At 54.1% G+C, this 20,869-nt stretch overlaps 3 protein-coding genes across 4 annotated transcripts; 2 read left to right on the top strand and 1 right to left on the bottom strand.

Annotated features, from left to right (window-relative positions):
* Positions 1-304: 304 nt before the first annotated feature.
* Positions 305-9,053, bottom strand: FRS3 (fibroblast growth factor receptor substrate 3). Of its 2 annotated transcripts, XM_079934579.1 has the most exons (7): positions 8,882-9,053; positions 7,119-7,262; positions 6,006-6,094; positions 4,915-5,101; positions 2,737-2,898; positions 1,748-1,905; positions 305-1,465 (listed from the first exon to the last, which is right to left on the bottom strand). In XM_079934579.1, the coding sequence occupies exons 3-7, from the start codon at positions 6,069-6,071 to the stop codon at positions 551-553; spliced, it is 1,488 nt and encodes a 495-aa protein (XP_079790705.1). In that variant the 5' UTR covers positions 6,072-6,094; positions 7,119-7,262; positions 8,882-9,053; the 3' UTR covers positions 305-550. The 2 variants fall into 2 exon arrangements, with proteins under 2 accessions (XP_079790705.1, XP_079790706.1); XM_079934580.1 differs by lacking the exon at positions 7,119-7,262.
* Positions 9,054-11,768: 2,715 nt separating this feature from the next.
* On the top strand, positions 11,769-15,712 carry PRICKLE4 (prickle planar cell polarity protein 4). Its single transcript, XM_079934698.1, has 6 exons — positions 11,769-11,936; positions 12,449-12,556; positions 13,253-13,390; positions 13,684-13,887; positions 14,464-14,668; positions 15,141-15,712. The coding sequence occupies exons 1-6, from the start codon at positions 11,805-11,807 to the stop codon at positions 15,512-15,514; spliced, it is 1,161 nt and encodes a 386-aa protein (XP_079790824.1). The 5' UTR covers positions 11,769-11,804; the 3' UTR covers positions 15,515-15,712.
* A 159-nt stretch (positions 15,713-15,871) lies between these two features.
* Positions 15,872-20,788, top strand: TOMM6 (translocase of outer mitochondrial membrane 6). Its single transcript, XM_079934697.1, has 3 exons — positions 15,872-16,225; positions 16,769-16,873; positions 17,094-20,788. The coding sequence occupies exons 1-2, from the start codon at positions 16,017-16,019 to the stop codon at positions 16,863-16,865; spliced, it is 306 nt and encodes a 101-aa protein (XP_079790823.1). The 5' UTR covers positions 15,872-16,016; the 3' UTR covers positions 16,866-16,873; positions 17,094-20,788.
* Positions 20,789-20,869: the final 81 nt, after the last annotated feature.

The raw sequence follows: 20,869 nt of genomic DNA, 5'->3' as shown, positions 1-20,869 counted from the left end.
AGAGGAGAAAAAGAAATGGTCATGACTTGTCACAAAAACCACAGTCACCCCAAATTTCCCAGAGTGAAACCCCTACCTCTGTTAGGCCTCCCCGACTCCCACCCCAGCACCATGCCAGGAAAGATTCCCTAAGAATTCGACATCATCCACCAAGTCAGAATTTAAAAATAATTATATTAATAATAAATATGTTAAATTACATTTAAAACAATAAATAGAAAAATAAACTGATAAATAAAATCAACAGGTACAAAATGTTTCCAAATTTCAACCAAAAAAACACACAGACGACAGACGAGACAGATGACATAACGAGAGGGTGCGAAATGCAATCACGGGGCCCTTCACAGTTTACGTCGCGGCTCCCTCCTCACCTGGTCACCCTCTTCTGTCCCCTGACTCGGAGAGGAGACCGGGAGACTCAGTGGCTGATACCTTTGGGGACTCCGGCCAGTGCAGGCCCTTCTGCGAAGCAACCCCAACCCCGGGCGTGCGGGTTCGGAGCACAGGAGCGGGAGGCGGAGGCTGCCAGGCGGGTGGAGGGACGTCCCTACAGAGGCAGGTCGGTGCTGTTGTGCCGGGTTTTCCTGGCTGTGCCGTCGTCGCGGGGCAGAGCCCTCTGCAGGTTGGACATGGCCACGGTCTTTTTGAGGTCAATCACAGCATAGGAGTCTGAGCTGCGGGCAGGGTGCGTGGTGGGCACAGGGGCTCGGGGGGCTGAGGGGTTCTGGGACCCCTTGGGGCGGTCTCCACCCCAGCCCTTCAGCTCCACCTGGATGTAGTTGAGCTGCCTGGGGGGCTCGGGGCCCGGCCGGCGGAAATCAAAGTTGAAGACCCTCGGGGAGCCTCGGTGGCGGCTCAGCGGCACAGGAAAGCTGCCGTGGCTGCGGAGGGCAGCCCGGGTGCTGGTGGGCTTCTGCAGTGGGGTCTCGTCCTCCTCGCCTTCAGGGAAGCCGTTGGAGGAGGGTGTGAGCCCGTCCCTCGAGTCCCCGTCATCCCCGGCCTCCTCCCCCGGCTGCTGGGCCTGGCTCTCCCACACGGGGGGCAGGGAGGGCAGGTTCTCGTAGTGCAGCAGCGCGGCCCGGCGCTGGGCGAGGCCATTCCAGCCCGGCTCCTCCGGGCTCAGTCTCCAGCCTGCCCCCAGCCGCAGCCCCCCACTGACGTTCTCGTAGGTGCACTTGGGCCGGGCTGGGCACTCGGAAGGGCCCTCGTTGTTATTGTCGTGGTGGAGCGGGTGATGCAGGCTGGGGCAGAGGCCTTGGCACTTGGTCATGTGCCGCCGAGCCGGGGTGGGGCCCAACACGAACTTCACTTGGCCCGGCTGCAGGAACACCTGCGGGTCCCGCTGTTCGGGGCCCCGGGCCTGCGGGGCAAGGGGCGCCCGGCCCTCAGGCAGGGGCTGCAGGCAGTGCCGGCTCCTGCGGCGCTCATCCTCACTGGCTGGCGTGTTGACGTAGGTGTGGGACTGGGGGGAAAGAGTCCAAGGGCAGGAGGGTCCGAGGGCAGAGAGGAAGGAGAGAACAGGGGACAGGGTGAGAGAAGAGAAGCACAGGGAGAAGGAGCTGCAGTCTCCTCCTCTTCCTTGTCCTCCTAGCCTTCCAGGGAAGCTGCCTCCCTTTCTTGGGACAGGAAGGGACTCCATCAACTTTCTTCCCTCTCGCGATCCTCACTGGGAGGAGATGCCATATTTCCCGACCCCCAGCCCCACCCAGACCCACAGGAAGACGCCGGGCAGCCACGTGCTCACCTGCTCATCGGGAGCAATGAGGGCATGGGTGGCCTCCTCCCCAAACGAGGGGTGTTGCAGGCTGCTTGTCGAGGGGCGCCGGGGCACTGAGAATCGCAGACCCTCTCCCGGGCAGCCAGGGAAGCCATTGGAGAAGCTGGAGACGGTGTAGCCTAGAGCTGGGCACACAGGAGACAAGGGGGTCCTTAAACCACCTGGCAACTACCTGCAACCGTGTGTGTGGCATCCTGGGACTCCTCCAAGTGGAGGGGGGACACTCCCAAGGCCCCCAGGGGGTCAGCCCCGCTGAACTGGCAGTCCCCCATTATCTTCACCTTGTATCTGTTCTCCAAACCCTGCCCTTTCCCTCACAGCTCCGCTTGAACCCCACTTCCCCATCACAGCCTTATCTGAAACACTTAAGGCACACCTTGTCGTCACTGGACCGACCCTTCACCTCATTCCAGCTCTGCCACTGAGCTCCAGGGAAGCCCCTCGAAATCAAGGACCGTGTTCCTATTTCTTCCGTCCCCCACGGGCCAGCCGATGGAGTGCCAGACACGGAGCAGGTGCTCAGTGTGATTCAGTGAATGAACAAGCAGAAATTGTGGGAACCTCTCCAGACAGCCGTGGGCAGAGGTGGCTGCATAAGCCGTCAGGAAAGGTATATGCGTATGATCCAGTAGCCAGAAGGAGGGAAGCAAAACAGCTCCAGACTGCCGTTTCCATGGAAACCCAATGTCTTCCTGTCTGTTCCCCGACCATCCATCAATACAAGGCCCTGGACTCCCCAGCCTCCGCTTGAGTCACCTGACTGGCCCAGGCCAGGACTTATCCATCCCTAGGAGTCGTCGGATGATGGATGGCGGTCCTGGAAGCCTGGCTCACCCAGCCATCCCCTCGCCTGCCTGCCTCACTCATGCCTACAAGACTGGTGCTTCCTGGGGCTATGCTCGTGCGTGCATGTGCGTGTGCACTGGGGTGCTGAGGCGGTGGGGGGGTCTCCTCACCACTGGGAGGCTGGGGGGCCCGAGGGAGGTCGAGCTCAGCCGGGTGGCTGTTGCGGGTGATGATGACTGGCTCTTCCATCACATTGATGCTGTTGCACTGCATCAGATCCTGGAGGAGATTGAAGATTTCCTCGGCCCGGGAACACTTAAATGCAAATATCCCTGAAGAAGGAGAGGAAGAAATGAGGCTCCTCTGACCCTGTGTCCTAAAGGGAAGGACTAGAGAGGCTGAACAGATGCACAGAGCTCAGGACAAGTCCCTGACCTCCAGTCCCAGGCCTGCAGAGGGGTGGGAGAGGCCCTCACACTGGGCATTCTCCCCAGCACCCTCCAAAGTCTAAGAGCCACAGGAGGAGCTGGCCCCAGGCCCCCGTGGCCCACCCTAACACACTCTATCCATTACCACCATCTTAAGATCTAATACTTCAGCTACATTCCTCCGAGGTTAAATCCTTTTCATAAGGATGTGTGTGCACCAGGGTGAAGGGAAGCGAAGTAAAAAATCAAAGCAGAAGGGACAGTGTCAGATGAGTGACCACTCCACCTCACATGCTGCCCCCATCTTCCTCTGCCTGCCGCCCCTTACTCCCCAGAAAAATGAGCTCCGCCAGGGCACCAGCCCTCAGCTCTGTGCCCAACAGCCTCTAAGCTCTTTGAGGGTGGGAGGGTCTGTCCTCTTCACTGCTTATTCACTGCATACTTAGTCCAGTGCCAGGCCAGAGAGTGACTGTCTACTGTGTATAGGCCCCTGGCCTTATGGAGCTTGAAGTCTGGTGCAGAAAGGAAGGGCGGGCTGACTAGCTAAAGGACAAACATGGCAAGGCAACCATGTGGCTCCTCCACGCAGCCAGCCTTACAGCCCCTCAAACTCCAAGGCAGCAACTCACGGTCCTGGCACAGCAGGACTGGGCTGAGCACACACGACTCCGGGGATCCAAAGATGCTCTTGGGGTGTTGGGCCGGCCTGGGATTCTGCACTCCCCCTGTGTAACAGTGGGACCCAGGACTCAGGGGAAGCCACTTGGGATGTACATGGGCATGTTCCAAACAAAGACAAACTAGGTTGGGGTATGAGGTCTGCAGGAATGGGATTAGAGGAATAGAAAGGAGGGGAAGGAATAGGGCTATTCTTTCCTCATTCTATTCTATTTATTATAGCTCATTCCAAGATATGTCAAGAGCTTAGAAAAGGTTAGGAAAGCCTGGAGTTTTAGAAGAACCCTGTGTCGGGGCCTAGGGAGCTCTTCTGGGATCTCCAGTGTGGATTAATCACCACCGGGAGCAGAGAGGCCCCTTCCTCCCCTCTCTCTGCTCAGCCAGCGTTAACTGCTTCTGCCTCATGAGTTCCAAAGGTAAGGTGCACAGAGGGGAGGGCTCCCCCAGCCAGTACAACCTCAGAGACACACTGTTGTGTTGGTGGCCTCCTCAGAGGAGCTTGCTCATTCCATCCCTGCAGTCACACCTCCACACTGCATTGAACACCATCCCTTGTGGGATTCCTTCTAGCAGAGCTTAGGCCTGTATCCTCAGAGAAGGCCCAGACCATGTGACCCCTTCAAAGAGCCCCGGCTGGCCCCAGCCTTGACTTCATGGAGCAACCCACCCGTCCCTGACCTCTGGCTGCAGGGAGAAAGGGGAAGAAGGCAGAATACATCACACTGCATCACCCACAAGGGACAGGAGACAAAGATTAACCTCGTGAGGGTTACTCTGTATACCATGGACCTCCCCAAATCTATCATTCCCACGCCACACAGCCCCAAGGCAGCCAGAGCTCTTGCCTGACCTTTCATTATACACAGGAACCAGGGTATATGACTTGGGGCTCAGTTTGTTCCTACTTAGGGGGCAAGAGGGACCCTGAAACTAGAGTAAGAGAGGGAGGAGGAATCGCTTGCTTTCCCAGGTCTGGGAGCACTGGCTCCTTCCCATGGGCTGTGCAACAAATGACCTCACAGAGCCACCCAGGCCGGAGTTGCAATGATCGAAGACAAAAAGCACTGGCCTGGGAGTCCACTTAGTTCTGTGTGCTCTTGGCCACAATCCTTCCCTTCTCTGGGCAACACCTGCCAAGTGGACAGACTTCCCCACTGTCCCTCAAGCTACGACTTCCAGCCCCAATACCTGTCCCAGGCGCACAAGCCCCCATCCCAGCGTGAGGCAGGGGCTGGTACTCACCCTGGCCAGTCTGACACCGGCGGCCACTCTCAAAAGAGAAGAGGTTGGAGTCGTAGCCATAGCGCCGCAGGCAGAGGTAAGGCCAGCGGACAGCCTCGCGCCGATGCAGGTGCAGCACCAGCTCGCTCTGCGTCAGCTCCATCACTCCGGAGCCCAGCTCCACCCCCTCATCATCCACATTCGTCACCTGGCAGGGGCAGGGGACAGAAGGGTTAATGGGTGAGTCCAACAAGTGTGTCCAGGTCCGTGAGCCACTGGGAATGCCACACGATTACCGGGACACGGATGAAGCAGTGCCACTGACCCACTACAGTTCCCTAGGCCTTAGTTTTGTCATTTGGGCAGTGAGGGGAGGGGTGGCTAGTCGACCCCCAAGGTCAGATGGTTAGACGTGCAAAGTTAGATGACCCCAAATGGTCCATGACCCCAAATGGTCCAGATGTTAATGGGAGAAGAGGTTCTATCGTAAGTTCAAAATCTTAAGACCCTGGGAGAGTCAAACCCAAGCAGAACAAATATAAAGGCCTCCACCACCTCCCCAACTGCAGGACCTTGCTGAGGGTTCCCTCTCCTGGTGAGCAGGAGAAACCTGGGCCTCAAGATGCCGAGGTGGGGAGGGGGCGCCCCCTACAGGGAGGTGGAAGGAGCAAGGCAGGGGTGCACACAGGTCCACTGGGCCCGGCCTCAGCTTCCCAAAGCAAACAGCAAACACTAATACTGTGCTTAACATGTGTTAAGCACTGTTTGAAATACTTGACACATGTTAATTCACAAATACAGACTTTTGTTGTTTTCTCCAAAAAGTTATAATGTAAAGTTACAAAGATACACTGACAGGAGTGAACATTCTGAAAGCACAATCTCTGCTACTCTATTGCAGCATTTCTTCATTCTTAGTAATACCAAGAGCCACGAAAAAGGCAGTGGCCTGAGCCCGTTTTCCTTGGTGCTGCTCAGAGGTCCTGAGCTTGCGAAGCCCACAACCTCAGCCAGTCATTTCACCTTCTCTAGGGAGGCTGAACAACTCGACAGCTCGGGCCGAGCCCAGGAGGCCGTGCTGGGAATGTGGGAGAGGAGGGGGCTGTGGGTACCTTGAACTTGCTGGGGTGGTTGTCTGGGACGCTGTCTCTGTTCAGGCAGCTGCAGCAGCTCCCCATGGTGTCAGAGCAGCCGGCCCGCCCTAGGGAAAAACACAAGGGACAGGAAGGTCATCGAGGTCAGCTCCCAAAAGCCCTGCTCTGGGGAACACTGGCCGAACCACCTCGTTCTGATCACCTACTCTGTCTAAGACTCACAGTCCCTCCCTCAAGGAATTCACATTCTCAATCCAGGGCCAGACACACACTGGATAAACATTAATTCAAGTTAGGACGCGTTAAGGATTAATGCTGATGGGGCGATGGAGAGAGCTTCATAGGGGCAACTTTTGATCTGGACCTTGAGAAGTATGTAGGATTCTGACTGATGTAATGATAGGGAAGGGCAGCCTGGGCAGCAGGAAAAGCATGGTTAAAAGTAGGGACCCAGATGAAGTGACCTGCATCAGGAGTTGGGTGCCAGCCCAGTGCCCTCCTCCAGATTCAGTGAAGAAACTGTAGTTGGGAGTCCCAGACACTTTGGCCTGGACCCTTCTCCTTGTTCCTCCTTTTCCACCTCACTCCTCCCACATCATCCAAATCCTCTCTTTTCTTTCCTCACCACCATCCCAACATCCACCTCAAATTTATCTTTTTGATGTTCTCTTCAAATGAGATGTTACGTTATGGTCAAGAGATACACTCAGAAGACTGAACATTTAAAACAGAGCACTACTTTGATAACCTTGAGTTGGTATTTCTTCATTAAAAAAAGAAACGCTGGGTTTGCTCCCCTTTGTCCAAAGGGGAGAACAGAGGCCTTAATATCTGGATTGTTCCTCAAGGATGATGGCACTCAAATTAGAGGTCACAACAGTTGGGCCTGTGCCTAGGATGGAGGTGATACCACCAGGCTCCAGTGACCTAAGGGAGCAAGCAAACACATGGGCCGATTCCCAACCAGAAGTTATGGGTTTGCAACTTTCTGCAAGAAATGAATCAGCAGGATTAGATATCCTTCTAGAACGCCTGCTGAAAGTGTAAAGCCTTGAACAATGCTGACTTGCACCCTCTACTCCTCTCAACTTGGAAAACTCCAGAAAAGTGGCTCCTATACGCAGCTCTCACCTCACCCAGGCCATCGGGGAGCTGACCATGGGAGGGGCATGGGGAAGGACCCCCACTTTATTCCCCCTGTTCTTGGTGGGGTGTCATGGCAAGCAGTCTGCAGAGAAGTCACCTGGATCTCCCTGGGACACACCTGGGGCTCACCTAGCATAGGAGACAGAGACCACAGGTTAGTGGAAACCTTCCATTCTCACCCCCAATTGTTAATGAAACTGACTTGCCGTCAGTCCATCCCACCTGGATATCTGTTCCAGCCCTAATGGGATAGAAACACCAATGAAGGAAGTGAGATCAAGAGCAAAGGGACCACAAATTCTAAGCCCCAGAGGCCCTGAGAGGGACAGACTCCCCTCGCATCAGTGACTTTGAAGTCTGAGGCAGCCCAGGACATTTTAAGTCACCTCTAGACCCCACCTGAATCCTGTTAAAACCGATACCAAGATCACCACCTTACCTTTGCTGAGAACTTGAACTCTACAGAGAGCTTTCTCAAAAGGACACTAAGACGTATTAGAAAGAGCAATGGCTTAAGATTCAGGGAACCAGTAGTCTTTTTTATTGCTACTAAGTATCTGGGAGAGTCTGCCAAGTAGATTCTCCATCACCACCCCCAACTCCCACCCCAAGGCCTTAGTTTTGAAGGGAAACATCTGTCAACTGTGGAACTTCTAGCTTCAATCACCTTTAGAGGTAAGTTTGTAGGACAAACATAGCTAAATCAACATTTTCCTCTTCTAGGACAAGCTCCTTCAATCTCACACGTGGAAGCTTGATAGATTTTCTGTTCTCCAAACTCTGCAAGGCCTAACAGTTAACATAAATGCTAACCATCAATCACAATTTCAGGAATCTGAGCCCTACGTGGACAAGTCGACAAGCCAGTACCCTGGAGATCCTTGAAATCCCACCCTCCTGCTCTGGAAAAACAATGTCATTTCCCAGGGCCCCTGGTGCTCTGCATCCTTGGACACTTCCCAGGTAAAAGGACCCCTACCCTCTTGGTCTGGCTTACTCTCTGGAAGGGGGCAGCAGGATGAGGAAGGTATGCACAGCCTAAAGGCAGACAGCTGGGTAAATACTGGGGCTTGAGCCACCAACAGGGAGTCTGGGGGTGAAGCCAAGAACTACAGGGTGCAAGATGGGGGAGGGTGCTGCACCTCTTCCTGTCCCCTTCACTTCTCTTTAAGATACCAGGACATATCACGACAGCCCAATGAGGGGGGTTACATCGGGTGGGAGGAGGAGGGGTCGCTGGTCTGAGACAGGTGTGGATTGGGGGTGGGAGTTTGAGGTTATAGGGACTCAAAACGTATGAGAGGGATCAGGGAAATGTGGACAAATTTTTTGGACTTGAGCACGGTGCAAGGAGAATGGGGGGCATGAAGACTCAGAGGAATTTCAGGGCGGTGGAAGCATTTGGGGGCATCCAGGAGAGAATGGTGCTCTGTGAGCGTATCAGGGGAATTTGCAGGAGTGAGGGGTTCTGAGGGCTCCAGGACACATGAAGGTGTGTCCGGGGGTGGGGGTGGGGTGGTTCTGGGGGCTTAGAGACAGATTTAGGTAACAGGCGAATTTCTAGATACCGGGAAGGAATAGGGGAGGTCAGGGCCGCCCGTTGTCTCTGGATCCCCGCCCCCAGGCCCGGGTTTCCACCGCCCGCCCGCCCGCCCGGGGCTTCCTTGGGAGGGAGTGGAGACTGCGGCGCGGCGCGGTGCGGCCTCGGCGGAGCCGCCTCGCCCCCGCCCCGCCGCGCCCCGACTCACATCGCCCCGCGGCCCGGGCGGCGCCGGACCCCGCTCCCGGGTCCCGCTGCAGCAGCCGCCGCCCGCCCGGAGCTAAGGCCTCCCCGCCCCGTGGCGGCGGGGTCAGAGGTCACCGGTAGCACAGACGAGACGCTGCGGGCGGGCGGACCCGATCGGGGGTGACCGGCGCGCAGCCTAGAAGGTCCCTTTGGAGGACTTTGCAGTAGGGCGCAGGGAGCATGCGCAGACGCCAGAGGGCGCTCAGGGCCAGTGACTGAGAGAGCCTGGCGGGGGCGGGGCGGAGCCTGGGGCGGGGGCGGGGCTAGGGGCGGGGCTGAGGGGGACCAGAGGTAGGACCAAAGGTTTCCACTCCCAGGATCAGAAAATGTACCCGAGCGGCGGGCGGGGCGGGGGAGAAACACGAAAGATTGGGGGAGGAGCCTGAAGGGATGGAAGGAATAAGGGCAGGACTAGGGACCCCAGAAAGGGGCTGGGGACAAGGGGGAGGGAACTAGGTGGGGGTGGGGACACACAGAGAGGGGCGGGGCTAGGAGACCAGAAGGAAGGTCTGGGGGGACCTAAGGGCTCCGAAAGGCGTTCTGTTCCGCGAGTGCTTGAGGACCCGGCATAACGATGGCTCCCGAGGGTCTGCTCCGCGCCCGCCGGGACGCGGTCCCAGTGCTAAGCCCATGGGCACGGAGGCAGTGGAACCTGCACACTTTCCACCCGAGATCCCTCAAATGCTTTCCTTCAGTCGGCAGCTCTAGGCCCCGCCCCCCGTCCGGCTCTACCAGCCCCAGAGGGGCTGGCAGGGCCCGCGGGGGGCGTGGGAGCGGAAAGCGCGCTCCCGGGGCGGGCAGAGGCGGGTATCGAGACCTGAGAGTGGGAACTGGGTGAAGGGCCTGACGGCAGGGTCTGTCCAGAACTGCCCGGACAACAGCGCGCAGCGAGGGTGAGACCCCGGCGGAGTTCCTTCCCTTCCCCTAAACTGCCAGCAGCCAGACTGGGAACCCCAGGTGACTCGGGAGCCACACCGCTTCCCACTTCGGAGGTGGGCCCCACATGCCCAAGAAAAAACTGGGGATCTGTCGAGAGGGCACTTGGCGGGACCAGACACTTCTCTTCTCCTTCTTCCTCTCACTGTCCCGGGAAACCTTCCATCCCTTACACCCTCCCCCTCCCCCGCCACTTCCCAATCCCTAGACTCTGCCCTTCAGGGCAGGGGTGGGTTGGGAAGGTAGAACTCCTGAGACTGGTTACACCTGCGCGGGGGGCGGGGAGGGGGTTCAGTCTTGTCCCTTTTGTAAGGGGGGAGGGGAATTCTGGAAGGAATCCAGCACGTAAGTGGGGTCCAGTGCTAAGTGGACGTGGAGTTATGCCTCCCTGGGGGGATGAGGGTGAAGGGTGAAGACTGATTTCTGAGTGTTGTTCCTGTGTGGGATGACTTCATGCAAACTAGAACTAATCTGGAAGAGAGGTGCAAGTTTCCTCTGGGGACCCAGATACCCTGCTTCGATGCCCACCCCCTCCCCCAAGCATCTCTTGCCTCCTGGAGCCCCAGGGGAAGTGGCTACTCCTGGCCCTGGGTGTGAACAGCCCATCCTGGCTGCCTTCCACAGGAAACCTGATCTGAGGGACAGAACAGGAAGGAAGCAGATGGGTGTGGAGCCAGGAAGCAGGGAAGGGTGGCACAGGGCGGGGCTCTGGGCTGGGAAACACTATAATTGTCACAGTCCAAACCCTGTTCCCAGCCCCAAAGCTGGGTCTTATAGAGGCCAGGGATTTGGTGATGCCCTCCTGTGCCCAGCTGCCGTTAGAATCCAGCCCAGCTCTCAAAGGCAACCTCCTCCTCTAAAGCTTCCCTTAGCCTTCTAATGTGACCTCAGGCAAGTTTAACCTGTTTGTTTCAACCGTAAAATGGGATAATAGAAACTACCTCACAGGATTGTTGTGAAGATGGACTATATTATGTAACATGCTGGAAAAGTCCCTGGCACAGGGTAAACATTCTAGAAAAGTTTACTCTGTTTTTTTTTTTCTTCCTAGGGTGCTGTGTATATCTGCCCAGAACCCTGGCCCCATCCTGCCTGGTTTCATCTGTGCCTTACCCAGTAGACTATGAGCTCCTTGAGGGCAGGGCCCATCCCTTTTCTACTTCAGTAGTCACCTCCTATCCCCAAGATACTGTGGCCATACCAGGGCTTGCCCAGAGGAGGGCTGAAGAGATGCACTTAGAATTATCCAATGAAGTTGCCACTAGAGATAGAAGCACAGGATTTTGTCTGTCCTGGAGGAGCTGATAGACTAGATGAGGAGCTGAGAGAGACACAGGGAGCAAAGAGAAATATTAGGTGCTAAATCTTGGGGCACCCACTGTACTTATTTCTGGAGCTCAGGGAAAGGAGAGTTGGTATAGGCTGGATAGGCTGAGAAGGGCCTCCCGGTCAAGTGCTCCTTTCACCCAGCCCAAGCCTACAGTGGGAGAAGCAGGGAGAGGTGAGGAAGTAGGTTCACTGGGTGCTGCTGAGTGCACAGTGAGAAGTGGTGGGAGCTATGGCAGGGGAGGTGGGGAACAAGGGGCCAGTCTACCCAAAGGCTCACCAGAAAGGCAAAATGCCCTCTCCTTCCACTATGGGCCTCCTGTTTCCTCCATCCCAATCTTGGGAGACCCCCGAGTTTGAGCTTCAGAAACTCTGGAGCTGAAAGGTTTGGCCTCAAGCTCTGGCTCTGCCATTTACTAGCTGTGTGACCTTGGGCAGACCATGTACGCCTTCCAAGCCTCAATTGGGCCATCTGTAAAATGGTGATAAGAATACCACCTGATTCACATAGCTGTTGGGAGGACTGAAGGAGATAACGCCCAGAAAGCATTTAGCCTGCCTAGCACACTGTCGTGGCCCAATAAATGGGAGGCGTCTTGTTTTCTGTGCAGACTTTGCCACCAATGTCACTGCTGAACTCTGGCTCGCCCCACCGAGGGGAGAGGCTGACCCCTCCGGAGCCAAATCCACCAGTCAACTCAGACAGCAACCCAGGTCACGTGCCAGAGGAGGACCCTGAGGAAACCTCTGCTCAGGTGGTAGGGGTCCTGCCCTTCCCTCTGAGACCAACATCCCCTCCATCCTTTGGACCTCTTCCCATTTCCACCAAGTGGGAGGTAGTTAGCCTTTGTGCCCAACTTCTTGCAGCCCTTTCTCTTTGCAGGAATCCCTGTCCCTACAGCCCTCTCAGGACACAGGGGTTCAACTTCTTTAAGCTTATCCACATGAATACATGAATACTCTCCTAGGGGGTCTGTGTTGTCAAAGCAGAACCTAGGGACTTTGCCCCTAAGGAGTGAAAGGGGTGATTTCAAGCATAAGAAGGAAGCTGTTTTGCAGTGTGCCCCCCCTGACCTGCCTCAATCAGACCATAAACATGGGAGTGGATCAGTTGTCCTTGTGATCTTGAAGGTGGATCCTCCAAATGGAGGGGGGTGCTTGGATGTTGTTCCAGATTGGTGAAGAGGTGGCAATGAAGAGGGAAGGAAACAAGGGGAAGGAAGGAAAAGCCGAGCTTTGCTTCTCTCCTTTTGCTGCGTTTCCTCAGGATCCTGAAGTCCTGAGCTTGGGGAACCCTGGCCTGGACATCAACCAAGCCCCCAGCTGGCCTGGACTGCGGACCCTCCTGCAGCAGCTCCCTCCGCAGGACAGCGATGTGGGTCTCCCTCTCCCCAGCTTTCCTCTCTCTTGCCTCCCTTTCTTTACTTACCGTGGGAAGAAGTTTGGTCCAAAAGGCAGGGGACACGCATTTAAGGCCTAGCTTTGCCACTAATTGGGGGAAGTCATCCCCCACCCCCAGCCTGAGCTTTCACAACTACATAATGGGTGCAGTAACATCTGCTCTGCCCACCACAATGCTTAGTTGAAGAGCAAATGAGAAAATGGACATGACCAGCTTTTGAAACTGATAATGGAATGTACAAATGTAGAGAGTATGGTGGTTAAGCATTTATTGAGGGCCTCTGTGTGCCCAGTCTAAAGGCTTCCAGTTCAGCTGGGGAGGCGAGGCAGGAGAATATGGAGTAAATAGGGAAAATACAGTGGGAAGTGATATTAAGCTACAGCTCATTGGGAGCCAGGGTCTAAATATATGGAGATGGGCTAAGTACTGTAGGGCTGTCAGGACCTGAGCGATCACCATTCCTGGGGTGGGGGGAGTGAGACGGAGGTGGACTTATGCCAGTTCTTTCCCTCCTTCCCTCCCTCAGTACCCTTCTGTGCTGTTATCTCCTGCACCTCCCTGAGGTTTCACAACCTTCCTTTGACCCAGCGCTAAACCTCCCCTCTCCAGTCAAACTTCAACCTTGCCTGCTGGGGCTCTCCCGGTCACAGTGGACCTCTGTTTCTGCAGGAGCGCTATTGCCTGGCCCCTGGGGAGGAGGAGCTGGCTGAGCTGCGGCTCTTCTGTGCCCAGCGGAGGCGGGAGGCCCTGGGACAGGGGGTGGCCCGCCTAGTACCTCCCAAGCTTGAAGAATGCACCTGTGAAAAGGTATGTAGCACCCTCCCCCCAATATTCCCCTTCCTCCTCTTTGCCCTCTCACTTCTTCAGAAGGGGCTGGCTTCTGGGACTCTGGAGGGGGAAAAGGGGTTTGGGGATTGACAGTTTGGCAAAGCTTAGGAAAAAGGGAAACCAAATTTAGGGGTTCTTCGTGGAGCCTGCAGTGGAGGTGGGCTTGCCAGAATATGGGGAGAACAGTTAGGTTGAGGCTGGGATGGAAGAGCCAGGAGAGAAGGTAGGAGGGTGGTGTGGCCTCTGACCAGTGCAGCACCCGCACCCCGCAGTGCAGGGAGCGGCTGAGGCCAGGGGAGTACGGAGTGTTCACAGCTCGGGCAGGAGAGCAGCGCTGCTGGCACCGGGCTTGCTTTGCCTGCCAGGCCTGTGGCCAGGCCCTGATAAACCTCATCTACTTCTACCACGATGGGCGTCTCTACTGCGGCCGTCATCACGCAGAGCTGCTGCGGCCGCGCTGCCCGGCTTGTGACCAGGTACAGCCTCGAGGGGAGGGGCTGGAGGGGGTCTGCCCAGGGTCCAACGCGGCAGATGCAACGGGACACCTCTTCCAGTACCACGGAGTGGGGAACAGAGAACTAGGAACCAGCCTGGGAACTTTGTATTCCCTTTGCTCTGACTTGAGCTCTGGGCACCTGGGACTCGTTGCCTTTGTGTCCTCCCTCACCGCAAGCAGAGTCTCCCAAATTTTCTTGGACTGAGAGGATTTCTCCAGAGCGGGAACTCTTAGACAGACGTTCATCTCAGTACGTCGGGTGCCCAGTGCTGGGCCTGCTCCTGCGAGGAACTCCCTCAATGTCCGCACAAGAGGCTGCACGGAACCCTGGGTGGGGCGTCCAGGAGACCCAGGTCGCACTTCTTCAGGCTGTGCCACCTGCTAGCTGGGGGATCCTGGCTAAGCCAATCAGCCCTCCCCGCATCCGAGAGTGGTTGAGTAGATCAAATGGGAATGTCTGTAGACGTGCTTTAGCGTCAACTGGGTATAAGGCGTGGTTACTGGATGAATGAATGAGTGAATGAATGAATGAGCCGTTCCCCTCTCCCTCTCCCAGCTGATCTTCTCCCGCCGCTGCACCGAGGCCGAGGGACGGCGCTGGCACGAGAACCACTTCTGCTGCCAGGACTGCGCCGGGCCCTTGGGCGGGGCACGTTATGCCCTGCTGGGCGGCGGCCCCTGCTGCCCCAGCTGCTTTGAGAGACGCTATTCGGATGCCGGCTCGAGTCCGGCCCCGACAGTGGAAGGCAGGGCGTCCCCGGGTAAGGGAGGAGAAGGTGCAGATCAAAGGGGAAGGGGGCAGCGGCTTGGGCTGGGCTGAGGGGGGGTTCTCCCGGGCTGGGACCCTCGTCCCGGTCCCACGCCGTCCCGCCCCTCCAGCAGCGCCCCCGTCCCCCCCACCGCACCCCCAGACCCGAGCCTCGGGGCCCGCAGCTCTCACCGCGCGTCCCTGGCCGGAGCGCTCCGAGGGCCTCCGGAACCCACCCCGCGCCGCGGTTGAGGCTGCGGCGCGGGACTCGCTCCTGGGCTGGGGCCGCGGCCGCCCTCTGCTGGGCGGAGGCGGGGAGGGGCGAGGAGCCGGGAAAGGACTCACCGCGGCGGCGCGCAAGGCCCGGAGGCGGGGCGGGAGGCTGGGCCCCGACTGGGACTGGCTTCTGGCGGCCGCCCCGCCCGGATCTGGGAGAGGGAGACTCGCGGCTCTGAGATGGGCGTTTCTGACCCGGCCCGGAACAGGGGAGGCGGAGATCGGCGGATTTGAAGATGGGCACCGCGCCCCGCGGAATGCCGCGATCATCTCCCGGGCAGCCCTTCTCGCTACTGCTGCCAGCTCCAGTCTGGAAACCCACAGGGGGATGCTTGGCTCCAGCCCGGAGCAGGAGTGTAGAGCTGGGGACCAGGAGGAGACACCCAAAGGGCAAGAGCAGGGATGCCCAGAGACTCCCCTTGATCCCAAGGAGGACGCTTCCTGCCCCACCTGCTCCTCTTCCTCTGAGTCGGAACCCGAAGGCTTTTTCTTAGGCCAGCGCCTTCCCCGGCCCTGGGAGACCCCCGGCAATCTCCGAGCTGGGGACAGCGACACCTCCAGGAAGCATTGCACCATTTGCTAGTGGCGCGGCCCGGAGAAAGGGTGGCTGGGGAGGTAATCTGTACGGTGAGAGAGCAAAACTCTCCTCCCCCTATAAAAATCCTAGACTGAACACCATCAGGGCCCATGGCTGGGAGAGGCGGCGAAATGACAAATTTGGAGTGCTTCCTTTTAGCCCGCGCATTCTATGACTTTTCATGGAGACTCTTGGGGAGCCCCATTCCTTAAAGCTACGCATCCCCTGCTGAGTGAGACCCTACCCCACCCCCACAGGCTAGGCAGCCCCATCCTCAGCATCCTCCTCCTGAGCCAACGAAGTGATCACTCAGAGACCACCTGTGACTGGCGGTGGGCCAGCCGAAGGCCAGGAGGGAGCCGGAGGTGGAACCCGACCAGGCGAGGTTGGAGCTGGACGGCGCTCCTTGCCCGGCAGATGACGCGGACTCGCAGCCCGGGAGTTCTCGCTCCCGGCGTCTTACCAAGCTTAAGCCACTGCGCCCTCTGTCGGCGAGTAGCCAGCGGAAATGCGAGGCCGGAAGTTGCGTGATCTGCTGGCGCCGACAAGCGGCGTGGTGAGAGACCTTGCGGAGGGTTGGGGTGCTGCTATGGCTTCCAGTGGGGCCGGCGTGATCGCTGCGGGCTCGGCAAATGAAGCTCCCGAAATCCCAGACAACGTGGGAGACTGGCTTCGGGGCGTCTACCGCTTCGCCACCGATAGGAATGACTTCCGCAGGTAACCGAGGCACGGGACCTTGGTCGCTCTCCTGCCCTTCGCGCACGTATACATACCTGCCAGGTTTCCTTCTTCGCCGAGGCTGGGCCCTCCGGATTATTTACACCGCCAATATCTCGGCCTTTTCGTGGCTCTGGCTGTGCTTTGCTGAGGTCCTTGACCGGGAGAGTTCCCGTGCGGCCAGAGCGCTCCTTTCAGTCACCGGGCTCTGTCTAGAGAATCTCACCCTGCCCGCGGAGACCCGGGGAGAGGAGCCGCCAACACGTAAACAGGCTTTTCGGTCCTGGACGAGTACTTAATTGGGTTTTGCATTTGACCCTACTCTTACTAGACGTAGAAACGAACCTTAAATAACCATGTGGGTCTTGGGCAACCTATTATGTAACGATCGATGCTCTTGCGATTCTAAAGTGTTTTTGCCTTGGGAGGGGGCGGTTTCCAGGGTGATGATGGGAAGCTTCCCCCCACCCCCCAGCCCATCTTTTACTGACCAAAGACACGTGACTCAGTGACCACAGGGTTAAAGGGATGCATTTTTTCCAGGAACTTGATCCTCAATTTGGGACTCTTTGCTGCCGGAGTTTGGCTGGCCAGGAATTTGAGTGACATTGACCTAATGGCACCTCAGCCTGGGGTGTAGCCGTAAAGGTAAGCATTAACCAATGTTCTGCCTGTTTTAGGAGTCCTAGAGACTGGGATAAGAAATAATTTATATCAGCTATTCACAAAATAATAGATAAGAGACTTGATGTAAAACCCTTGGCTATTCCTAGTTAGATGTGTCTCCAGATGTTCCAAGGGATGAGTCTCTTACCTATTTCCCTCTAGTGATTTTACATTTCTAATGCCACGTGTTGTCTGACTGCAGACACATGGAACCCGTGCTGTACTCGAACCTTCCAAAAACAGAGCCTCCGATCTGTGACCGTCACAAGACTTGCCCTGATGGTGGCTGAAGTTTGATTCAGATGGGCACCTTTCCTTCCCTGCTTGATTTCCTTTTCTTTGCTGAGTCCACTCAGAACACCCTTCTCTGGTCAGCAGGTAGGGTTCAGCTAAAGTGTTGTCCTGTGTTCTGTAAAGTTCTGTACATAGTTCCAAAGTTTCTGCAGGGGATGATCTTTGCTCTTGTCCTGAGGAATATTCTAATGGTATTTTAACAAATAAAGACTGTACACAAAGACAGCCGTTTTATTCTTTTAATAAGAAACTTCGGCTTACAAAAACAAGGTGTAAAAAGTCAAGATTTACAAAAATCATAAAAACATGATTTATATTTCACACTCGAGACAGGAACAAGCCCCAAACATGGATTGTAACAGAGATGGTTTGCTTCATATTAAAAAAGAAAAGGAAACTGTAGCCACCGTTCATTGATGTTAGCATAGGATGAAGCATATTGTTGAGGAATTTCCATTTTTGAGCAGTACTAAGGGAAGAAGTCATTTGGTGTTGCATAGCATTTTAGTGCACTGGGTGGGTTTTCCAGGCACCAGGGAGGCATTGTTGCTGTAGTACAGTGGGATTTGAGGGCAGTGAGGTGCAGGTAGAGGCAAGGGGTAAGTAAGCCTGGGCAGTGGGCACTGAAGTGACACTGCTTGAGGAAGCTGCTTCCTTCACAAGGAAATAGATTATTTTCTGACCCTAAAATTCATGGTAGTGCCACTGTCCAGGAGTGTGGAGTTCTTTGGAAATGGAATATGTAAGGAACTGGCATGGAAAGAATCACATAGGCTTAGCAAGGTGTGGACATAGTGACAGGCTCCCCTTGGCAATTTTTCTAGTTGATTTGCTCTACTAGGCATTTAAAAAAAATACATACTACTTTTCCGTGCCGAGTCTCTTACGGAACTGGTATGGGATTAAAGGACATGAATTGGAAAGGAGGGTCAGTATAAATGCACCACAGTGGCCTAATTGTTAGTTGACAGGTGTTGTCTCTAGCAATCTGTTCACTAAAGGTAAATAGAATAAAATGGTCCTTCTTGATCCTGCTGGCATAAATGTGGTTAAGAAAGCTGTTAGGGAATTAGATTTTTTATATGTTAAAGAAAAGCACCATTCTCTTATGAGCATTAATCAGGGAGGAGGTCCCATCTCTCAGGAGGAAGGAGTTTGAGCTTATATGAATTCAGGCCTGTGGCTGGCTTAACATGAAGGCAGGATCCTTTAAGAGTCTACACCGGGACCACAGATGCTCTGACAAGTTCATATCTGATGAGGAAAGGTAACATACGTAGAGCAAGGCTTAGGTTTAAAGCCATCACCCCCGCAAATGGTGACCAGGAAGGAAACTTTTAAATCCCTTCAGCCTGCATCAGACCACTGCGCTAAGACTAGAAATACCAGCACCTCCTGTTCTTTATAGGAGTGAAACGTACATCCTTGAAGTCTGCTACCTGATCTATTCATAATTGTGAACAGTTCTATTTGATAAAAATTTTCAAAGCTAAAAATCAAAATCTGGCCAAAATTAAAGACATGGCAGCTTCCAAAAGCATAATTCAAGTTTCACTTAAAATTTAATGTTTTAGCTTCAAGTAACAGTGCCACTGTTGGTTTATAAAGCCATAAAGCTGGTAAGGTAAAGTTTCATTTAAACTGCCTTAATTCCCGAAAGTGATAAGAATTTTGCAGATTAAAGCTACCAAATCTACAATTTCCTCAAATTCTGATGAATAATTATTCCATAAATGAAAGTGCTGGTTTTCGTCATTTCAACACAACATTTCTCCTCAAGGGAATTGTTTCACATCCTGTCATACGGTGTTTAGCCCAGGCTAGTTAACACCGTGTGACAGGATGTAAACACATAACATAGTATGACAGTACTATGAAAATCTCTTACACAACCTAGTTAGATTTGAAATAGAAACATGCCAGCAGAATTCAGTATGGAGAAAGTCCACAAAAATGACCATTCACTTCAATGCTCTAGTGGCTATGGTGTACTTAGAGCAGTGTTTGGGTTGAGTACACAGTGGTTAAAGTCAAAGCCCTAGACCAAGAAAATGGTGAATTTAAACGTGGAAGATATAAAATAAACTCACAGTCATATTCAGAAGGCGCTTTTCAGCTTTAGTGCTAACTTCAAAAAAGAATCTGAACCACCAGGGAGATTCATACTTACCTGGTAAAGAAACTAAGTGGCCATGGGAGGTTTTATTCCAAAGATACAACCCCCTCACCTAATTAGGCTGAGGGATCCAATTATTATATGTGCTTCGAGTGGTAAGCTTTTTAAACACCCTTTGGTGAAGTCTTGGAAACCTTAAGGTGGGAGTAAAAGGAACATGCTGTGTTTATAGCCCTGCAGGTGAGCAGGCTGGGTCTCTTCCCCTTCCACAGCCACTCAGCACCATCCCAGTCAGCAGCTGCCAGGGAGTGGGGCTGGGGAGCTGGGACGGGTTCTTTGAGCCTTCTTTTTTGCATATTACACAGTGCACTGGCTTGCCTTACAATCTAAAGTTTCACATATAGGGGACTGTGTTCTACACTGCTTCCTGAAATTTTGTGCAAAAGAACTTCAGAACTAATGAAGGTACCATTTCAGGAGGAACCGTTTCTGTTTGACTTCTACCATACGTTGCCCAGCATTAGAAAAACTAAAAGACCTTTTTCTGAATATTTGTGCTCTCCCAACCAGCTGGAAAAGCAGCCCTTCCACTTATAAGATATAATCCCAGATAGGAATACAGTATATGTTTAGGAAGGGGTAGCCCTCCCAGCCTGATTTTAAAAAGGCCTGAACTAATGATTGGAACATAAAAGGGGTGGTAAAAAAGAATGGGGTACATAGTCTGCCTTGAAAAGGAGACACTGATGAATAATCAAACACAAAGATTTTGGATATTACAATTAAAATTTCAGAACTTGCTGGTAAGAATAATTTGCTTTTACACACACAAGATATGAAATGCTTTTAAAAAGTCTGACACCAAATGTCCTTTACACTATACAGATCCATTTGCCACTTGAAACGACAAGAAGGAATCCTTTCCCTTAATCTTTTCAATCCCATGCAAACCATAATTGGGTACAAGGCACCAAATTTTATGAATTGTATAAAATTAGTTCACAAAGCTTTATCAGTAAGTAAAACAAACTCCATTTCTCCCTCCCTGCCCACCCACATCCCAACCCCAAACACCCAACCAGGTTTTCATTCTGTACTACTGTTGACCTCTCTTGTGTTTACGCTGGGACCTGGCTAGGGCCATGCTCCACTGCCAGTCAACCCACCTCATTAGTTCTTGCACTCTGATGGAACTGTAAGCATAGCCTGAGCGGGGAACTCATACAATCATTGACTCTAGAAGCCTTGCCATTAAAAACAAAAATAAACTCTGCTATTGAGTCCATAGGACACATTAACACTTCTATAGTTTCCAATTTTATTCATGACATTGTAAGAGACATCTGGAAATTCTTTACAGTGTGGCACTGCCCCCATCAGCCTGAGAGGGACTGGATCAAAGCAGGCAAGAGGTCTGCCCACCTTTAAATAAGAGTTCAGTTCTTGGCCATTGAGGGCATTCCTAATCTTTTTTTTTTTTTTTTTTTTTTTTTAAAAAAACAAACACTAGCATGAATGCTCTCAGAGGCAACCACAAGTATGAGGGTCAAGCTAGATTGAGGTAAAAT

The sequence above is a fragment of the Stenella coeruleoalba genome (genome assembly GCF_951394435.1).
Source record: "Stenella coeruleoalba genome assembly, chromosome: 10".
Lineage (NCBI taxonomy): Eukaryota > Metazoa > Chordata > Mammalia > Artiodactyla > Delphinidae > Stenella > Stenella coeruleoalba.
Note: the sequence above shows the minus strand (reverse complement) of the source record. Positions and strands in the feature narration are given on the sequence as shown.